This window comes from Microplitis demolitor, chromosome 1 (genome assembly GCF_026212275.2).
Source record: "Microplitis demolitor isolate Queensland-Clemson2020A chromosome 1, iyMicDemo2.1a, whole genome shotgun sequence".
In the NCBI taxonomy this organism is placed as follows: domain Eukaryota; kingdom Metazoa; phylum Arthropoda; class Insecta; order Hymenoptera; family Braconidae; genus Microplitis; species Microplitis demolitor.
This window is the reverse complement of record NC_068545.1, coordinates 22,997,829-23,021,563: the sequence shown is the minus strand read 5'-3', so window position 1 is coordinate 23,021,563 and position 23,735 is coordinate 22,997,829. Positions and strand designations below refer to the sequence as shown.

Below are 23,735 nucleotides of genomic sequence, written 5' to 3'. Positions count from 1 at the left end.
TAGGGCATATTTTTTAGTCAAATTAATAAAATTATTCACACAAATTAATTTTAATAAAATTATTAAATTTCAATTTTTAAATTTCGCGCCAAATCGGTACTACCGTGCCTCGCCGCTACGCGTCGCTGTAGTCGACTGACATTTTTGCTAAAATGGGGGGGGGGGTCGAATGAATCGCAAAATCGATTGCTTTGTAATCAACTGACGGTTCGAGCTCCCTTAAGTTGGCGGAGGGAATTCAATGTTTGGCAAATTTTTTCAAGCAATTTGTTTGATCGTTGATTGTTCGTCAATGTTTGCTATAAATAATTATTTGTTCGTTTTAATTTAAAAAAAAATTTAGTATGTGTAAAAAAAATATATGAGGAATTTTTGAAAAATTAATAAGAACCTACAAAAATTCGTAATAACAAAAAAATAAAATTTGGGAAAAATTTAAAAAATCCAGTAACCAACAATCAAAAAAATTTTATAAATATTATTTTATTTATACTTTTATTTACATAACATTTTTATCGGACACTGTAAGATTACTTAGAGAGCTTTGGTATTTTTTTTTGTTTGTTACAACTTTCATTTTATATCAAATATAACAATATCTTGCTAGCTCGATGTTTTAAATTGATAAATTATTTGTTTATGAAAGGCTAATTGTTTTTATGAAAAGCATTAATATCAGTAATTTATTGTTATTATCATATTATTAATAATAATTATTATTAATTCGCCTGCGATAATTAATTTATTAAAAATTCTACCTGAGAATCCGAGGTACATTTATCCTTAAACATATATTGTGAGTTTACGATTTCATTCGAGTCTTATTAATATTTTTAAATTTCCAGTACAAAGAAGTTATTTGATAAAAAGTTTTGTACTCGCAAAATAATAAATAGATTCGTACCAGAAATATAAAAAATTTTTTTTTTCAAAATATGATGAAATCATATGTGATATTTGTCTTTACTTATAATCTTATAAGTAACATATTTTTAAAATTAAAAAATCTATGCTAAGATTTAAAATTAATTATCACTTGGTAAATTTTTTTAATCGGTCATACAGGCTGGAAGTTGTGTAGTTCGAAGGACAAACTGCAGCATTCAGAATCACTCCAGTGATGATTTTCACTCGGTTCTATTTTATCAGTCATGTTTGCTGTTAATCCGTAGCCTTCTGAAATCTTTAAATAAATAGTTTATTATATTTATTTATATTAAAACTAGACCGGATATTTGTAATTGCGCTAACATACATTTGAATAAAATGATAACATTGACTGATCTGTATATTTGGAACGTAATGGTGATATTTGATTGGTCGTTTGTCCATAACTGTCTGGCAAATTGACGCCGTGTCCCTGATCAACAGACTCCAGGTATCCTCTACTGCTGGCTAAACTACATCCTCGCGTTGTAACGTCTGTGGATAGATATTTTACATTTAGATTTTATTTTAGCTTCTATCGATTCAAATTTCATTTTTTAATTAATAAAAAATATTCAATACAGTTTTTTATAGAAAATTCAAAATTGATTTATCGGTAATTAAATAGAAAAAAATAATATATTAACTGTACGACAATTTTTTGTTCATACAATAGAAATAACACCTTGAGTACTCGCCATCGAGTGATTGGAATGATGAATATTTTTTTCATTAAAAAAACAAGGGCATGGTAATTGCCACCAAATTGTTTTTCTTGTTTCCTTGGTGATTTTAGTAGCATTGCAACTGCAAGTGCTATTACAGCGTGTGGATGATTTTTGGCCCCATCGGCCGCTGCCAAATTTTGGCCATCTTGTAGTCCTCAGAGCTCGTGATACTTCTGTTCTTACTTCGGCATTCAGAAAACAGTAGAGTACAGCAACAAAAAAACCCTAAAAGAAAATACATAAATTTATGATACCAAAGTTAGCCGACATCTAATAATTTTTTATTTTTTTCAAAATGATAAATTATAAAGAAAAATATTTCGAAAAATTGCACCTATAATTCGTATAATTTTCTATACGTGCATATTTTTAATTTTTTTTTTTTCGTAATTGATTTGTTGGAAAAAAAATTCAAAAATTCTGTAAAAAATTTGCGGAGTGAATGTGAATTAAATCCGTTTATTTAAATATAAAAACTCCGATTCGGAATGAATGCGGGTTGAAATAAAATCCATAATGACTTCGAATTCACTTCCAATTTTTTACAATGTAATTAATATAGAGAAGAGTAAACAAAAATAAAATATTTACTTGAAATGAAGCGAAAAGTTGGTCACCAGTAAGCCAAATAAGCTCAACTCTTTCGTCTACTCCAATACTGTAAGACAGTCCAAGGAATACGGTGTAATGAACTCCAAAAAGTGGTACAAGTACTAAAGTACTTTGAGCCCATCGCCTTAATTCATTTATATAGGTTAATTAATGTTTGCAAATTAGTTGAATGATATTCAAAAATATATGATTAGCATACCTGTAACGATGTGTTTCTTCAGAAACAGCTGATTTTAATTTTACATAAAGCACTCTTACAATATTGACAAAGAGGACGAAATTTATCTAATAACAACAATAATAATAATGTTTAAAGCGAATTTTTTGATTTAAGTAAAAGTATACAGAGGATTGGGTATGATGGGTCAGTCTAAAAAATTTTTGATCGTTGAGTAGAATTTTTAAATAACCCGGAAGATTTTGATCGAACTGTTTTTTAAATGAACAAAATTAATTTTAAAATTGAAATTTTTTTTACAACTCAACTAATTTTAATAAAAATTTTGTATTTCTAGCATATGAATGCTTTTTGAAAAAAAAAAAAAAATTTACAGCTTTTACATTTAAAAAATTAAAAATTCAAAGCTTCAATTTTTTTCTAATACAAAAATAATTATATGAAAAAAAATATATGACTTATTTAAAAAATATTTATTGAGTCGCAAGAACTTTTCTCAATATAAAATAATGAAAATAAATTTTTAGACCTTTTTTGGCATTTCAATAAAATTTCAATGCGTTTTATTTTTAATTTTTTAATTACTTAGATACCCTATCACACCCCATTCTTTTTAAAAATAAACTTACTAATACTGAAAGTATTATCGGAATACGAATAACAGAAAAAACATATGGATTTTCATTGGTAGTCCAGCAAAACGTATCTTCAATCGACGCTCTCATAAATATCCACGGTACTACAAATATAACTGGAAAACCTTAAAAAAGAAAAAAAGAAAAACAATTATTTGTTTATTTGTTTGTTGATTGAGTTATTTATGTATTTAATAATTGGCTCACCCCATCCTAGAGCAACATAACCAGCGATACTGGAATTAGAGTCGGTAAATAACGCAAAAAAAACAAGATTATGGAGATAGAGACCCTCCATCAATATCCACGAGTAATTTGCAAGTATAGCGTACTGCCAGAAACTAGTGAATGCTTTGCAATGCCAATTACTTTCAATATCATCAACAAGCCAGTAACTCTCTCCATTTTTTATAAGAACGTCTGAAGAAAGACCCAGACCGGAGATGAAAATTATTTCTTTGAGCAATGCCATAAATGCTCGCATTATGAATGATGCAAATAGATGCATGTGAAGCATATTTCGCGGGCATCGTAGTTTTCTTAATAAAATAATACGTCATTATTATTATTATTATTCATTATATCAAAAAAAATTACACGGAAAAAATAAGCTTTGAAAATTAGTGTTTTAAATTATAACCCGGAACCTGGGTGTCAATATAGATAATTTTTAAATTTCAATATTTAGATATTTACCACATACCCTCTTGGTATCAAACTTTTTGGGTATTTTTACTAAAAATTTCTCTGCGAATATTTAAACTCCAAATGAGAATTTAAGTGAAATCTAGATCACTCCGGAATCACTCCTGATTTTTTACAGTGGATAATTATTTACGGTTTAATTATAAATTAAAGAATTACTATTCAGAATGATACTATTTATTGATCACTTAATCATTATCTTGTCGTTTTTGAATTTATATAGTTCACTTTTTTCCGTGTATCTTACTGTCGTGAAAAAGAAAAGGAAAACAATAATAATTTATGTAAGCTACTTACTTTATTATTGCTAAGATGCAGAACGCAACAATGAGAGCTGACAATGACACGGCGTAACCAACTGTTGATATTATTTTAACTACTGGCAGATATTTCTAAAAATAAATAATTAATCTTAGTAATAATCACTATTTTTATTTAATCAAATATTTCTGTTTTGCTAAATAAATTCTCAGCATTAATTTGCATTTTATTTACTAACGTAATCAAAAGGGGTTTATTAAATTTTTATTTTTACGTACAGCAATTCTTTTTTTTTTTTTTTTTTTTTTTTTTTTTTTTTCATTTAATTTTATCTGATCCAATTCTAGCAGGTTCTCATTATATACGCTTGTTTTACTGCACGTTTGGAATTCATTTAATCTATGCTGTAATTTTATTTTCTCCCACCTCGTATGTCTATTTGAACTCTTTTACAATTTTTATTAAAACTTTTTTTTTTTTTTTAAATTAATCTCTTTGCGTCTAACTAAACTATTTACTTTTCTACTTTATTTAATTCGTTATTTAAATATCTGTAGTATGTTCATTGTGGAATACCTATAAGATTCTTCTATCCGCTTGTTTTCAATAAAAGGAAATGAAATTTTTACGAAAAAAATTTTTTTTTCAATTTTTCAAGAATTTTCTTAAGTAAAAAAAAAATATTTATTATTAAAATTTTTTGCTGGGTAATAAATGCAAGTTTATAATTGATCGATTTTCATAATAATTTTTTATTCAACATCAATCATACGAATTTTTAAAATTATGTCCTCGCTTTGATCTTAAAAAAAGGAGCCTCTAATAATTTTAATAAAAATTATTTACTCATGTGGGGACTCGAATTTTCATTAAAAAAAAATTTAATTTAGACAGAAAAATTATAAAATTCATCATCGATTGCTTAAGTAAAAATTAATAACAAATTTAATAGTTAATATCCAACATTTACAGAGAAGAAAAAAATTTTTTTCATCATGAAATGAAAAAAAAAAATTTTTTTAGGACTCGATAAAATTTTCTTGCGCTAAAAAAAATTTTACTTTTCCATTCATAATTCAAAAAATTTGCTTAAGACAATAGGAAAATTTCTTGGGACGAGTAAAAATATTTAGCGTCAAGAAATCTTTTTTTTTTCGTGTAGATTCAATAAATTCAGATTTCACAATTTTTCTTAATGTAAAATAATTATCTTAACAAATAAACAAATCACAGTTTATTATCGATAATTATTCATTACATATTATCAATGATTAAAAAAAAATCCTTGACATTAATAACTCATAAAATTTTCTGCAATCATAAAATAAACTAAGTACATTTTCTCATGAAAGAGACTTAGTAGGAATTATATATTTTTTGCTTCTCAATATTATTAGTTCTTTGAAAGGAATATCAGCTTTGTATCGAAGTGTACTTAGACGCTATTTGTGTGTGTATTTCCTTCAATCGAGATTTAAGCCGCAGAAACCATCAAAGCTTGCGAAATGAAATAATATCATGGAGATGTATATGCAGGACTATACATTGCATTAGATTATTATTGATATGTCTAATCTTCCTTTGTGTACATCTACATTCGATTACACTACCTTGACAAGTGTTGCATTATCCGACTGCATCTCTGGTAAATCCATTAGTACAGTTACAAGCTGAGCATTATAACATTCCGTGTAGTTACTCCAGGTACTATTTGTTTCTGCGCTCCAATACCACTGTCCGTTTGACATACACTGTCTTGTGGCATTTGCCTATTATATTTACATATATATTTATTATGGATCATGTATAATAGAGTTATTGATAAAATAAATATTTGTCAACATCTACCTGTAAATCGAACCCGGCGATGTAGTGAGGACATGAAAGTACCGCAAGCTCGTTGGGTGCAGTGGGTGGCCAACAAAGAATGCTGTCCCAAGTTTCAGGACACCAACCTGAAAGTTCAATATAGTTTTATTGAATCCTTTGAAGGAAAAGCTTCTTTAATATACGCATCAATAAGTTCAATAGTTTTTTTGTTAAAAAGAAACTTATATAGAAACTTTTATAGTGGGATGTAAAATTTTTCCTTTCAATTTTTTACTTTTATTTATTTATTTTCATAATAATATTTTCTGAGTTGAATTCTTTGATATTTATTTTAAATAAAATGTGACATAACCCAGATAATATATATATATATATATATATATATATACTATATTATTCACATTGTAAAATATATAACTTTTGACATATATATTTATGATGGAAAATTGCTGATATTTTAGTTTATATTAAATTAACTTTGTAGTTCAATTTAATTTAATTTATATTCATTTAATTAATTTTATTTTCGGGGGAAAATGTAATTATCGGGATTTATTTACAAAGTTATAAATTTACATGAGAGAATTTTTAAATAGGCACATATTTTAATTTATATTTGTAATTAAATTTCATGGATCACTTATTAATTGGTAGTTAAATTGTAAATATTTGTGCGTTGATAGTGACAATAGAGGATAATGTTTAACAATAGTACAATTGACGTATGGAAATTTAAAGTCCATATCACGAGTGACATACACTGACGTTAATTGAACAATTGAGAATCCGGAATAGGTAATAATTAATGCTCTGTTGCAACCTTGCAACCACATGTAGTATGTAAAAATCAATTTACTTTCCTATACTATATATATATATATATATATATATATATATATATATATATATGTAAGGTAGATACTACAAAGTACTCAAGGATCGTCCAATTATTAGAAAAAAATTTTACCATTTTATATTTTTTTAATTACATCAATAAAAGTTATTTATTTAAAGCTTACTGTGAGAAAATTTTTAACGAAACTTACAAAAAAGTAAAAGTGGAGATCGAGGGTTTTTTGATAAAATTTCCATCATTTTTCTTTTTATTGAAAAATTTTTTTAAATTATTTATTCTGTGGGCCCGCCATTTTCGAGCTCGAAGAGCTGGAAAGTGTTATTAAAGGTAAAACTTTTAAATTCTTCGAGCTCAAAAAACGGCTAGATTAAAAATATATATATATATTGTCGAAAAAAAGTAATTTTTGTCCGACGATATCTTTAGAACAAATCGACTGATTTGTACCTGTTTTGCGGTAATCAAAAGAGCTCAATGAGACTTAGAGTTTGTCAAACTTAGAAACTTTTTTTTTTACTTTATTTTTTGTAAAACTTGTGAATTACTCGACGATCGATTTTAAAATCTAATCAGTGCTAATTCTTGGTGAGCCCTTTCGATTGCCGCTCAAATCGGTTGATTCGTTCCAAAGATATCCGTCGGACATAAAAAGTTTATACCCACACTCACACATACGTTTACCGATGGACGGACATCCGTCCAGAAATAAACAGAAAAGTTTCCTAGGATTTTATATCTTCAAGATCTGACGAAAACTAAATTTTCGAAAATCGGACCGAAATTAATAACTTCTCTTTTTTTGAAAATTATTAATTTTTATAGCGGGAAGTTAAAAAATGAAAAATTGAACGAAAAATAAAAAAATCTGCTTGAACCGAATTAGATAGAAATTCAATATATTTTTTTGTTCTGGCATGTAAAAGCTTTTGACGAAAAACAAAAATTTAAAAATACCATAAATTTTATGAAAAAAAAATTGTTTTGATAAATTTTTATATACATATTTATAAAGAAAATAAAATAAAAGGTGATTGTTCGTTCATACCCTATAGTACAATAATATATTTAAGCTTAAAAAAAATTTTTAATAATCGTTTTGTCATAAAAATTTTTCACAGGCTAATAGTTTTTTTTCAACTGTTAATAAATTTAACACCTTGACGGGGTATAAAATAACAGTATAAATAAAATAAATAGCCCCGCCGGATTTTATCAGTTAAATACTTTTTAATATAATGAAACAAACATTTACACAATACACAAACCGCAACGCAAGGTGATAAAATTGTCAGCCAGACTGTACTTTATGTACAAAGTAACAATGGAATTTGAAATACCTGGTAACATCGGGTTTTTTTTTGTCGAACAATATTTGATATATCTATATATTTACATCGCATGTACATACATTAAGCAATATATATTACTCAATAAAGTTTGGTAACAGGCATTAAATATAAATTTCCTGCTGCTGAGTAATCCTGTGGTATCTAAAATTGGATTGGTTAAATTTCGAATTACTTATTAGTGCATTTATTATATATTCTGATTGATAATTATGTCATTAATTAATTATCATAAGTCAAGATTTGTATATTACCTCATAATTTTAAATATATGCATTAAAGAATGACCTCTTTAAAAATATTTTCGATACTGATGTTAGCCGACGTCTACTAATTTCCAAATTTTTTCTAAACGATCAATTATAAAAGAAAATAAATATTCTACAACATTTCAAAATATCTGCCTTAGTTTCGACAACTAGCTTACTTAGTCACGATTTAAGACGACCAAGTCTAAATCAAGTTTTATTTTTGACTAGGGTATCGTTAATTAAACATTTACCAAATTTAACATGAAATTTGGTGTAATTTTTAGACCGAGTCTAAAAATTTTTTACAGTGCAGTAATTATCGTTCATAACCAGTATAATTTTATAAAAAATTAAATTTGGTGCTATATATGTATATATATAGGAAATTAACGACTAAAAAGTAAATGAAGAAAAAATAAAATGTTTAATTAATGATTATTTAATATTTTATCGCGTTAATTATACTCAGTGAATTTTTGATTTGTTAGGTAATAAAATGATAAAATTCAACCGTTAAGACAAACAGTGATATCGATTATGCATTAATTTAAATTCGTGTTGTTCTGCTAATGTTCGGTAAGATAATACTTCGTTATAGCTCATTGGGCTTTCTTTCTCTCTCATTCATTCTTAAAGCTATTCGTATGGATTTAGGGCAAGTTAAGATAACATGCGTTACATATTATAATAATAATGCGCACATTTATAGTAGTAATGCGATAATAATATAAAGTAATTAATCTTTGTGATAGTACGTAATTTTTTTAATTTCACAGCACTAAGAGTTAATACACCCTAAAAAAAAAAGGTGTTAAAATACGCTCACGCCAGTGTAGTGGTGTTTTTTTACCAATGATAAAACGGTGTACAGGTAGAGTACATTTAGCTCTGATGAGGGTGTGAGTCCAAGCTTTTCAATATCTACAAACGGAAAAAATTAATAATAATAACGTTTCGTTAACTACAAAATTGTCTTTAATTGAGAAAAAAATTATTTCAATAGCTTTACGGAAAAATTATATTCTTGTTTGAAATGCTGAGGTGTCTTAGTTAAGCCGAACCATGTTGGCCATCTACAGAAATTCAAATAAACACCAGCTACCGTTTTTATTTTAACACCGTTTTTCGAAGTCAAATTTAACACCGATAACCTTAACACCGGAGTAGCGTAGACTTACGTCTGTTTTTTTATAGGGTACCCGGATCGGAAAATTTGATCTGTTTTAAATAAAATACGAATTTTAAGTTATTTCTATTCAATTTTACTTCGTATTTAATTAACATAGGAAATTTGATCGAGTTTTGCCGGTATTATTCCTTATTGAGATTATTTTCAGACTTGTTTTCAATAATTTTTAATCTACTTTCATCGTCTGTAGAAGAAAATCAAATTTTTTCTCAAAATATTTTGCTTTTTTTTGCTTTTATTCAGATCAAAATTAGACTTTTATTGTCTATCAATTATTTTTTAGTCTATTTTCGATTGTCTTTAGATTAAAAACAGCTTAGAATTTTCATAAAAATTTTAAAATAGATTAATTAGTTCAAATATAGATCAATTAGTTTAAATACAGTCCAGTTACACTGAAATCAGATCTAATTTTTTGACCCGGGTAATAATTTAAAAAAATATTTAATATAAAAAAAAAAATACCAGCTTCAGGTGTCGAACCGTTGTTGCATAATTGTGCCTGCGATTCAAGGATTCTTTGTTGAATACTCGGACTGTTGAAATCAATATCCTGAAATTATATCATTAATATTTATTATTAAATAGTTCACTTACTTATTAATCAATTTATCATTGGTATTAAATGACACGTTGATAAATTGTTTTGTTAAAAACATTGTCTTTTTGCGTTCACGTTGCTCACATCTGTTGTGATGATTTCCATAATATCAAGGGGATGAAAATGGACCACGTACTCAAAATATGTCCTATTTTTTTTTATAGTGTTTTTTATATATATATTTATGCGGGATATACTTTTACGACATGATATATGGTGTTGAGGGTTTCAGGTGCAATATATGAGTTTCCCAGATACTTTAAAATATATTTATATTCTGAGTAGATTACAATTATTAATATCACTATTTTTTCTTTTACAAAAAGAAAAAAACAAAAAAAAAATCGTCTAGGTTATTTCAATAATAAAAAATTTATTTTCGATAAAGAAATATGTAATATGAAAATAAATTTTTATTATTATTATACGACTATAATTTTTATAGCTTTAGTTATTTGACATCTATACTATTAAGTTAATTAATCGGCTCTTAAATATATATTTTTCTCCGAAATTCTCTATTTGTCATTGATTGCTATCTTAAGAATTATATTTAGCAGCCAAAAACGATTCTTTGACCCCATTGCACTTTTTTTATCACTCAACTATTCATCGATAATCTCAAAATCTTGACAACAAAAAAAAATGATAATAAAAGTAAATGAAAATAAAAATTCATTCATGTTTACTTTTAAATCCTTTTATCAGCAATCAAACTTTTTATCTAAAAAGTATAAAAATTTAAATACGAATATATTAAGTTAAAAAAGCATTTACGTATAATCGCGTGACTACTTTTTCTCTAATGTTCGTTATACTATACAGAGATCATCTTATAAAAAATCATCGCCATTTGTAGTTCAGATACCCTGTATATTTGTCTCTGTATATCTGTTCTAACGAGCACATCACTTTTTTACTTAGACACTAATTTATAGCTTTTAAAGTGATTTAATACTTCTTTCCTACTTTGAGTTCAAATTCTCAAGTTAATGTTTTTTTATTTTTATTTTTAAGTTACCCAATTTCGAGTCAAATATTTTGAAATTATTTTTTAATTTATCAACTGTATTAATAACAAAAAAAAATTTAATTAACTAGAGTAAAAATAAGTTTTAAATATTGAACAAGTATTTTATCATAAAAAAATCGCAAAGACAACATCACACATGTGTGGATAAATGTCAGTATTCATTCTCAGTACATCCAATTTGTTAATGAAGTAAACACGACGTGACGACAATTCTTATGTTTCATGTCAACTCTTACGTAAAATAATTTTAATTTGATTATAAATTACTAATTAGTTCAAGTTCATTTTTAATTTAAAAAATATATTTTTTATTACTATGCAGAAAACAAAGATTTCCTGGCGTTAAAAATTTTTACTCACCCCTAGAAAATTTTTACTTGACCCAAAAAATTTTTTAAATTATACCAACACCAACACCAATAAATTATTTTTTTATGTATCGGGTTATCAGCAACCAATAAAGGGAATCTAGCGTCTATGCTTTTAGTTTTTAGTTTCAATAAAATTCTACTTGTAATTTAATTCATCAACCGTATTCAGTTTCCCGTAACTTTTTTAACTTATTTTAGTGGTCGGGTGAGAATTATTTTCCTTTGTTCCCAAACATATTTCGCTGGTTAATCAATGACTTTTTTTTTGTCAAAGTAAAAGACCATCAAATGGAGAGGCAAGTGATAAAATTGCACATATCAATTAATTGGATCAATTTATTTTTATTAGATTTCGAATGAAAGAAAATGTTGGTGACTTTTTTTGTTACAATATTTCCAAAGTAGATAGAAATATATATTTTTATTGGTTAATAAAGACAATAATGTTATTTTTTACTGCTAAGATATTGAAGACAATGGTATCGTAATCAATTATTTAAATAGTAATTAGCTCAGCGATGTATTATTTAATTAGAATTCTGAAAACTTGGTCAAGTATTTAATAATCGTTGGAAATCGGTCGATATACCTAATAGACTATCAGATATAATAATTAAAAGCTATAGTGGACAAACAAGTGCTGAGTTTCAATAAGATCTATTACAGACATCTCAAACGCGGAGTTATTCAGTGTGCTCTAAGCATTACTCCGTATTTCAGAGTTGTTTATATTTGAAATATCAGATAATATATTTACTACGCGCGAGACACATCAATAAGATTTAATAACAATTACTTCCATAAATTATAATAGTCGTGATGCGGCATAATATTTTTTCATAAGAGCATAATAATTTTTTGGATCCTTCCCTTCCTGTTTCAAGTTTAGTCGACAGCATAATAAATAAAAATTGGTAGATTTTGAGCCAAAATTTTTCTCCGTATACTTCATTTAATTGAATTGTTTACTGATTTTTTTTTTTTATAATTGTATAATTTTTTTTACAGTCATATTCCCGTTGTCATTTTTCGCGGTAACGATTGACCTTTTCAAATTATTATCGTGCGTTTATTTTTAGAATTCGCGTTTTTTTTTTTTAATTTTTTTTGAAGCCGAAGCATTTCAGAAAAATAAAATCTCATAAATTTTCAGTAATTTAATTATTTTTCTCTATCCACCTTCCTACACACTAGATTTTTTCTAGTTTTTTATAATAAAATCAAATAAATAAAAAGTTAAGAGAGACTATTTTGTCATTAGTAATGGTTTGACTGTTGACCTTTTTTTATTTATAAAACGAGAGTTATTTTGTTTCAGAAATTTGATTACTCTGATGTTTACGACTTGAATATATATATTGTTTATAATAATAATAATTATAATTTAGCCTGGAGTGGAAATGTATTAATATTAAAATTAAATTTATTGCTAATTTAAATAGAGGGTAGATGAGTAAAATCTTACGACGGAATTATTAATTAATTTTCATCGTTAATTATTATTATTATTGTTATTATTTTCGAGATAATTCTTGGTTTAGTTCTGATTATAAAATTAAAATAAAATTATTGCAAATTTAATTAGAGGGTTGGCGGTAGTATTACAGTTATTCTTTGTAGGCGTAAGTGACATTTTATACTCGGAAAATAGTATTAATTAACTTACGTGCGCAGACATGGTGCTATTTTATTTTCTCCGGTTTATCCAACCAAATGATTTTTGAGAACTAGTTCACTTTTTTGATCTGGAAAAAAAAAATTCTAAACTTTCAATCTCATTATTATAATTAATTAATTAATTAATTAAACCTTTAGATCACATTTATTAATTGAAGAAAAATATTTTAATTAAAAATAATTTTAATAATATTTATTTTTCATATCACAAAAATCTAAACACATGAGTATGGATTTTTGATTCTGCTGTTTCAGAAATTATTACTCCTTATTATTTTAATTAGAAATACTATTTTTAGTCGATTAATTTATATTAATAACAGCGAATTCGAGAATTCAATAATCATAAGCTCATGAACAAAAGGTTGCATTGTTTGCCTGTAAATGCGTTGCCGATAATTATCATAATCAAATGAATAAAATAAAAAAATACCCATCTATTGAAAATTAATAATAATCCGCTAATTCAAATTTCTTTTGAAAAGAGAGTACAAATAAGATAATTCATTTAATTTTTAAATTTATTCTAATAAAAAACATAAAATCTCAGAGCAAAATGAGACACCATTTTTGAAAATCAAAATTTTAAATCGGCCGCATTTCATTCTTTTCAATAAATGGCAGCTAAGCAGTTTTTAACAGAAAATATTTTTTTTGCCTCTGAAGCAGTGTCTTATTTTATTCCGAGCCCTACAGTGCCTATTTTCATAAATATTTGAGTAAAGGTTCTAAAAGCATAAATTTTCGTTCGTGATTCAAATTTACATCAGTAAATTCTTCAAAATAATTTAATAATGAGAAAGGTACACTCACACGTAAAATTAACTGAACCCAGAAATCGATTTTCTATAACAATTTAGCTAAATAATATCATCAATATTCTCATGCAGAAAATTATCAATCAGTTACTCGAGTATCGAGCCTATCATTTATTTAACTTTTCATTAAAATATTTTTTGAGTTATTTTGAAAGTTTGAAATTCAAAGTTATATCATTAAAATTTTGAGTAAAAAGTAATATTGAAGTATAAAGTAATTACATTAGATGGAAAAATTTTAAGTTTGAAAACTATCTTATATTATATGTCTATATATAGAATCATGAAATATATAGGTCTGTAGTTTGAAAGTTCGCAGTTGTGTATATTTATTTACAAAGTGATACGATAATAAACTTTTCTAGATATAAAATATTTCGATTTCAACAGAGAGCTTTGTGCACCAAGTATCATGATAAAATTTTATGCTACTCACTGGATTTATCTCGAGTTTTCGCGTTTATGTATCCGTACTGTGTACTGAAAAAAAACTACTTATGAATTTTTCTCTCTCAATCACATAAATAATACCACACAAATCTAATTCTAGAGTTGAAAAAATTTCTGCATCCTCTTTAGAATTTGATTTATTACTTGAATAAAAATCGATTTCTTGCTAATAATTTAATAAATTGTATTTTGGTTTTATTGAGTAATGAATGAAAGATAATAACATCGATAATAATTTATTAAATAAATTGATAAAGAAGAAGTAACAGTAATTTGTGAAATTACAGTGACATACACATACGCACGTACCTTTTGGACACACCCTCGGGTAGTCAAACAATTAATATAGGAAATATAATGACGCTTCTGCCGGCAATACCATGTTATTAGATCTGTGTATATAGAAATTTCATTGATAATATAATGGTCTTTCGACAAATTCATCAGCAGAATGAGTCACTTCAGTGTCTCAACTGAGAAATTTTTTTTTCAGCTGAAACTTTCTATCGTTATTTATTCATTTAATTTTAGAAATGCATTTTTTCGTTTGTTTTAATGGCTGCAATTTTTCAGTTTTTTATTTTTGTTGGTCTTTAGTTGGCTACGGTGACATTGAATCTTAAACTTTATAATGTGCAAAAATAGTTGGGCTTCTTGAAAAATTGTTTTGAACTTAATGAAAATACTACTACTTTTGACTATCAAGTTTATTAAAATAGTTTTTTATGAAATTTATAAGTTATTATTGAAATTCCTTATTAAATTTCCATTTATTTTAATTTCAACTTTTATTTTCTTTTTTCATAAATTATATATCTTCATTTAATGAAAAATGGACATAAATTAATTTACAGAAAAATTTTCAGTAAAATATTTTTCTTCTGTATTCAATTTTTTTTTTTCTATTTCATTTTCTGTTTATGAAAGTGACAGTGACAGGAGAAAATAAACTCTCAAGAAAAGAGAAAATCTTATTAATTTTATCATAAACATTTTTTTCTAAAAATATGATATCAAAGTATATTTTTATCTTTTTCTTGCAAAAGCGCTGTTATATAAGAGATTAGTATTCAAAAGTTTCATGTCAAAAGCATTGATCTAACTTAAATTGCTTTAATAATATCATTTGCAAAAACTCGATTATAAACTTTGTCTTTTACTGATTTTTGTTTTATTTTGCGACCAAAAAAATAAAATTTTAAGTATATAATGAGTTTGTGCATGCGATGAATATTTTAACTAGTTAGCAAACAATAATCCATAATTGTGTTTTCATATTGATATGCATATGGCTATTATCTGGAATATATATTATGGAAACCCTCTAATCTTCTTTAGATAGTATTGATATCTGTAATTGAGCTAGAAGTTACTTTATGTAAGTTTGACTTTGAAGTTTAGTTGAAAATTCAAATTTTGATTGCGATTATAATAACTAATAACGAATTTTTATTTCCAATTACTAGAAAATAGCTGTCATCAAATAAATTATTTTTACAAGAAGAAATAGTTAAACTTTTACGATAGTTTTAGTTTTATTTTTACGAAAAAATGTCGAGAAAAAAAAGAAAATATGAATAACCTCAGAATATAAATGTTCATTTTGATTTATTCACTTAGAGATTAAACTATGTATGCATACTATTCTATTTCCGCTATATTTCAGCAAAATATATGTATTATGATATTCTCAGAACTTAAGTATACATAAATGAAATACTGCTGGTTATTTAATAATACTTTATATTTATTTTATTAAATACATTAGTTGATATTTTGAAAATTGAGTTTTCTTTACGGAGAGAAAAATAAAGTCTTAATCGTAATTATTACAATCGCAGTTTTTTGCTGAAAATGTCTTAATATGTTAACAATTGCAACACATGTTATTTATATTAGGTGACATATTAACCATTACCATCTTGCGTTAGTAATATTATTAACGATCTGACGCAGCTGCGACTAGTCGATTTCAATACCAACTAAGATAGTATACTACAGAGGTGTTATAATCCTAATATAAAAAAATTACTATTTAGTACACAAAAGCTTACTATATTCGCATAATAGTTTTTATTGTATCGAGTCACTAATTCCAAAAGGACTTATATTTTTATACGTCTTTTTGAATTTAGTCACTAAGTTTAAAACCAAAAAGGCGTATAATTTTTTTTAAATTCCTAATCATATTGTAGACTTAATCTTAATCTTAAAGGGGATAGCCACTGTGGGGATCCAAAAAATAGGCGATTTCCGGGAATTTTTTTGACTGGGATAATAAAAGAATTCGGGGGTCGGGTTTTTTTTTGTTTTCTAAAGTATACATTGAAGATAATTCTCTTAAATTTTTATTAAAAAATATCGTGTTGTTATAAACTTTATTAAAAGCATTTTTGTGAAGTACCAAAAAAATTTCCCCCACCACGGTTTCATCTCTAACTCAAAAACGGATTATCTGAAACGAAAAAACAAAACCGCGTTGTAATCTGTATGCATATGGTTATCGTTCCACATAGGGGATTTTGAAAATTTTGATTTGAAAAAAAATGGCGACATATTAAAAATTTTTTTCGTTTTTTTTTTCTCATTTTTGTGGATACAAAACGATTGGCAATAAAAAAAATAATACGCCTTTTTGGTTTTAAATTCAGTGACTAAAGCCAAAAAGGCTCACAAAATATAAGTCCTTTTGGAATTAGTGCTGCGATATTAACATAATAGTAGATGTTACGTGACGATAGTGAATATCAAAATTTTTTTCTTTCTGTGATGTCATTATTGATTGACATTATTTTTTCGTTCTTAAAAGTTTGAATTATTGTGAAACCTTAAAGTACAATGGGTTAGAATACAATGCTCATTGCGCTTTAAGTAAAAGAGATAAATTATTTAAGCAAGATTTTTATCTTGAGATAAATCATATCCGCTGAAAAATATTGAATGAAATATAATGTGCTTTTGAAACTATGAGAAATATTTAATTTTTTGAATTATGAATGAATAATAAAAGTAGAGTTTATGCTCTATATGGACATTTGAATTATATAATTTAATAGATATTAAAATTTTTAGATTCAACCTTTGTACTCTGTCAAACTCATGAGTGGATTCTGAGTGAATACGGATATTTTATTTCGGTCCGGATTAACTCTGTCACTTGAAGTTTTAAAAAAATTTCACTACATATAGGGGAAAATTATTCATGTTTGAAATGCTATGATATCATAGTGAATCCGGACTATGCTGGCCACCTGCGGAAATTCGAATAAATAACAATAATTTCTTCGCGCCCGAAGTGAAGAAAGAGTTTTTTAAGCAGAGTGATGTGGATTTTATTCCAATCAGCATCCATCCAATCCGGAATTTAAATGTGAAAATTAACACCTCTCTAGAATTAATTTAACTCCGAAGAAATTACCTTAATAAAAAATCATAAACTCCGAATTTAATCTGCGTTCTGTCTTCAAATTTTTGGTATTATGTATGTTTTGAGGTTTTATGTATATTTATTTTTTTTCTAGTGAAATTTTACTATTGAAATAACTATAGTGATAATAGTTCAGATGAAATGTAAACGTAGTGAACGGTAATCTTATAAACTGTTCTGTTAAAATTTTTCAACAGTTTTTAGTTTGTAAAAATGCTTCACGCGTACATAATAGCTCAATCGTAAAAGTTTATTGTGAGTTTGAATTGGTACTTTGGGGATATGTATCGCAATTCCTCACCATTTTAGAGTGTTGAATTTCGTGGACATTAAATTTCACAAGCAATTTTTACACCCACTTGCTTCTTAACTTATACCCACATTATTATTTATTATTTGTTCTTTCAGGAGTTTTAAAGTAACATTTTTATTTAATTTATTTTTAGTAGCCAGTTTACTGTTATCGTGTGAAAAAGAAGAGGGAAAGCCTTATAAACCCATGGTATTTTTTATAGAGTAATCTAATCACGTCAACGATATTTCAGTTGAGTACTTCGAAGAAAGTTATATATCTACGAAAAAGGTCTTGCTTTCAAAGGGATTATCATTTATTAAAATCGACTACAGTCACAAATTAGTATTGATTAAATTATTTTTTATCAACTATACATCAATGTCGTGACTTTATATTATTATCTACAAGTTGCTCCATCAAAATTAATGAGAATTTTAATAAATTTATTAGTTCTTGTACGATTTTTGAACGAGCGAACTTTTTTATTTCTTTATCAAAATATAAGAAAAAAAATTCTAATGCTTTTACTCTTAAATTATATTTCTTAGTTAAATTTTCATAGGAATAATTATACTTGATAAAATTTGATAGAAACGTAAAAAAAAACAAAAAAAAAAAAAATTTCAAAATTTCATTGCTTCAAAAATAAAAATTTTTTTTTTCAGTTACAATTGAAAATTCTTCTCATTCATGTCAAGTATAAGCAAATAGTAGGATAATAGCACAGTCGGGATGAAAAAGTAAATTTCCCCTCAGTGACGTTCTTTTACATGCGATCTAAAATACGCACAATGAAATTTAAAAGTTTTGTAATAATAAATTTTAATGTTTTTAACTCGATTATAATCCATGAAATATTTAATTATATTGAAATAGTATAATTATTTGGTTTATTGAAGGCGTTGGATAGAATAATATACATTAGGAACTTTCATATAGCATGGGTTTTTTTATGTCGTTAGTATAAGTACCATAAAAAAAAATATCAGTCCGTTTTCGGGTAAAATAATTTTATTTGTACTCTATCAACTTGACCGGTTGAGCAGAAATTAAAATAATTACATTACTCTATAGTTTGTGTATAAGAACGGCAGGGCACAAACTATAGAGTAATGTAAATATTACTGTGCTGCATCGGCATATTTACTTGAGATTTTTCTTTGTGAAATAATTTTCCTTTGAATTTTGTTAAAATCTTGAAAATATATTTATTCTAAAAATTTTATAATCCTTTAAAAATTTTATTATGTGACTCATCTTACCTCCATTTCCATCAATAATTTATTTGAATTACCAGAATATATTTTCGTAATGGACATTTATATTTTTATGAATTTATTAAAATGTTGCCATGTTTCCGGTAACATTAAATATTTTATTAGATACACAAATAATCTATAAATAATTAATCTCGTCAAAATCTGCATGAGTAATATAAAATTATTATTATGCAACAAAAATAAATTCATACTTGTTTTTGTCAACATTCACCAACAAACATGACATAAATAATTATGAGTAATACTGGGAATTAATTAGTAATTATTTTCAGACAGTACAATATCGGATTAAAATATTTACAGAAAATTTTAATGAAGAAATCATAATTAAAAATAATAATAATGGTACCGTAACTTCATTAAAAAAAAAAAAAAACTACAACAGATTGATTATTTTCCTGTATCTCAATTCAAACTTTTCCTGTATCTCTAATTAGTAACTCACCCTGGTCGCGATGAGCACACTCTTAAGTAAATGACTTCCGCTTTTAAAATTTTATACTGAAAAATTTTTACTTCGTTAAAAAGTTTCTCAGGATAATAAAAATTTGCTCATTCACTGTAATATTTTTCATTAGCAAAAAATATGATTACAAGTATATATTTGTTTTCCGATATTTATACGAGTATAATAAACTCAAACAAAAAACTACTCTGATAATAAAAACTCACAATCCTATCCAGTTTACTGGGTTGAAATGTGTACTTCAGGATTAAAAAAAATCTGTCTATTCAAATTTTATGAATAATTTATATGTACGGATATTTTTCTTTTTTTTTTTTTATTTTAACTGAACAAAAAAAAAATACTAGTGAAGAAATAATTACAAAACCCGGAGGATAATAAAAGAAACGTATAACTCGAACATCATGTGTGTCTGACCATTCCTGATGGTTATTACTGCGACAGCTGCCAGAAAAAAAGAATTTTATCTCCCAATTTCTGAATTTCGCAATGTCAGATTATTATTTAACTTCTTTATTAAATTACTTATATATCATCAATGAAAAAGTGATATATATTTATTTCATGGTGAAGACATGGATTATTTTTTAATCAAACTTATACTTTATTTGCTGGGAAAAAAAAAACTTTTTCATACTGAAGGCTTTGATCAATCAATATTAAGTATCATATATATGATATAATTTCTTATCAATTATCTTTATTTTTTATCAACATATATCTTTAAACACAACACATTTTTCTCATTGATACTATCAAATATTTAAAATAGTAAATATTTCAATGTCATAAATATTTACATTTCAAAATTTTGTTTTTTTTTAATTTTTTTATCTGAAAAGTTGTCGAGGTGGAATAGAAGAATAACACATCTTTCAATTCAAACTTACAAAGAATTTTGGCCACCGTATATCCTAAGGATCCTCTGATAGCTTGAATTTGTTACAAGTTCATGTCGGGGCGATTTTTTTTTTATTTTATTTTTATCTATAATAGGGTCTTCCTTTTTTTATTTTATTATTTTTTTTTTATTGACGAAATGCCATAAAACCTGTCAGCACAATAGGACTCTCAAGCTTTTTCAAATTCAATTCAATACATTATTCAATTTTTGTAATAAAATCATTGATTTCAAATAGTTTTATATTTTTCAATAGCTTTTTATTTTATCAGTTGCGAATTTAATCAAAAGATTATCGCACGTTATTTCATTTTTTTTTTTTTAAATTCATCTAATAAAAAATTGAAATAAATAAAAAAAAAAATTTTAATTACTAAATTTGATCATTAAATATTTTTCATAATAATTGAAATATTTTTATCATTAGCTTCATTATTTTAATTAACGTTGAATTTGAATTTTTAAAAATACAAATAAAAGCCTATGTATTTTTAGATAATATGAAAAAAAAATATTTTAATTGTTTTTTAACCACACAATTAAATCATAAAAAAATATATGAATTTTTTTTAATGAAAACAATGTGAACAGAAAATTTATTGAGAAAAATGCTTAAAATAATATTCTACTTACCAAGTCGTTAAAATTAATTTCTCCGATATTGCATGGAAAACTATCATCAGTCACGTAAGAAAACTAGAAGCATTAAAACGCCCACGTCTTAAAACTATTTTAATTTGTCACCATAAATTTACAATTTTAAATGTTGGATTTGAAATTTATCCAATCAATTAAATATTAATGACTGAGATAACAAGTGATCTCTCGCTAAGTATTATTTTACATATTATTCATTTTTGATTTCTCACTGTTTATATAAATTTACCATCACTCCGATTATTCAATGCGAATTTTAAAGACACACTTGTTAATTATAAATTATGGATCTTTCATATTTTTCAATCATATTTGTTTTGTCGATTATAATGCAGAATTAACAGTTCATTTATATATCAATGTATATGTACATATATTTTTCATATACTTATATGTATAAGACTTTCATTGATTCTTTTATTTATTATTAAAAAAAAACAAAAAAATTAGATACTGATAAAAAAAATATAAATTAAATATTTTTGATTTTTCAAAATTTCATAGGCTTAATTTAAAAATTTATTTTTATAATTAGTATAGATTATTTAAATTATTATATTAATTTTCCATTCATTTTTTATTTTAATAATTTTGTGCTATTAAATAATTTTTTTTTAATAATAATAAAATTTATTGAATGAAAAAAATATTAAAAAATGGATCTATGTTTTTTTTTATTATCATTTGAATTTGTGAGTTGGTGGTAAATAAAAAAATTCAAATTTTCAGCTAAAACTCTCGCGTGTCCGACGTGGAGCGTCGTTTTAACGGTACTACACTTGAATCGTCGGGATATATTGTCGAGCTTTACGCATGACTGACGTATTTACTCTTTACTGCTTGTACATATTTCGCGTGCGCAGGTTTTATTAATATATATATCTATGTACCTATTCCTACCCCGCCAACTGTTGCTTCTTCATCTTCTTCATCTTTGTCTTGTTCTGGTCTTATTTTCTTAAAGTTTTTAAAGCCTCAGAGGTGTTGACAGTAGATTGTACAAGATGCAATAACAGAGTTTTTTTTTATATTATCAGTAATTACGATTTATTTATCTAATAATATTGATAAAATTCATTTTTTGTATCATTGGAATTTTTTTTTATCATCATATCAATAAATAATTATTTAATTATTTTCTTATTAACGATATCGCCTTTGTTGAAATAATTAACAAAAATTGTTTTTTTTTAAATTAAATTTCGTTCTACTAAAGTTTTAAAAATGTTAAAGAAGAAAAATGTTTGTTTTCCATTAGTTAGATTGAAGTTCGTGCATCCTAGTAAATTAACAATTATTTTTTTTTTTTTTTTTTTTTTTTTACTACACTGAGAAATTTGTGGAGTGAATGACTGTTTATTTATTTAATTCCCTTCGGAGTGAAATTTAAAGGGGAGTTTATTTTACTATAAAGACTCCGTTCTGGAGTGAATGCGGATTTAAATAAAATTCAGATCTGAAAAGATAAACTCCCTATTTACTCCGTATACGGAGTGATTTTTCCGTAATCACTTCCGATTTTTTATAGTGTATTGTTACACAGAAAAAAAAATTATCTTAAGTTAAGAAAAAATTTTTGAAGAAAAACGTTTTCGGGAACCAAGTCAAGATTTTTTTGAACCAAGAGAATTTTTCTTGGTCTAAGGAGATTTCTATACTTTATCCGAAAAAATTTGGGTTTTCAAAAATTTCCTGGAGTCAAAAAAATATTTGCTTTTAGTTGAGGATTTTATTTTCTGTGTATTATTATTATTTTTATTTTTTTGTTATTCGTATTCATTGACAAAATTATTCGGGCGAATGAACTTGTATGCGATAAAAAAAAATACAAAACCGTTTGACGTAAGAAGATATCAAGATAATAAAATTTTTAAAATAATCTATATCGATGAGATCCAAAAAAAAACCATCATATGATTATTGATAAGTCGCTTCTCGTGCACTTGAAAAAAAAAAAAAAAATTATAAAAAAAAAAAAAAACACGTTTATGTCAATGAAGTTTGTTTATCGTGTCTGTATTTGCCCACTTACATTATTTTTGATATAATTTTTTATTTTATCATATTTTTAATATTATTTTCAACTTTATTCTTATTATTTAATTTTTTTTAATTACACAGATGACACTTTAAGTGGCATCGACGTATTTTCGTCAACTCCACATTTTTTTTTATCTCAATATATTTTTAATATTTACTATTCTTATGAGATAGTCAAATTATATTTACTCTCCTTTATTT

The 23,735-nt window shown here is 25.6% G+C and overlaps 1 protein-coding gene across 1 annotated transcript; it reads right to left on the bottom strand.

The window, feature by feature from the left end:
* Positions 1-515: 515 nt before the first annotated feature.
* Positions 516-22,291, bottom strand: LOC103580101 (parathyroid hormone/parathyroid hormone-related peptide receptor). Its single transcript, XM_014440657.2, has 13 exons — positions 21,471-22,291; positions 13,190-13,268; positions 9,984-10,071; positions 5,895-6,001; positions 5,657-5,815; positions 4,083-4,177; positions 3,288-3,619; positions 3,075-3,205; positions 2,467-2,552; positions 2,247-2,391; positions 1,613-1,880; positions 1,256-1,422; positions 516-1,183 (listed from the first exon to the last, which is right to left on the bottom strand). The coding sequence occupies exons 2-13, from the start codon at positions 13,199-13,201 to the stop codon at positions 1,058-1,060; spliced, it is 1,716 nt and encodes a 571-aa protein (XP_014296143.1). The 5' UTR covers positions 13,202-13,268; positions 21,471-22,291; the 3' UTR covers positions 516-1,057.
* Positions 22,292-23,735: the final 1,444 nt, after the last annotated feature.

Excerpts from the sequence above, each read along its gene's own strand:
- LOC103580101 (XM_014440657.2), bottom strand. Across the intron at positions 2,553-3,074 it reads CGATAATACTTTCAGTATTA|ATAAATTTCGTCCTCTTTGT; the intron begins GTAAGTTTATTT and ends TGTTGTTATTAG. Across the intron at positions 1,423-1,612 it reads CTCGATGGCGAGTACTCAAG|ACGTTACAACGCGAGGATGT; the intron begins GTGTTATTTCTA and ends ATCTATCCACAG.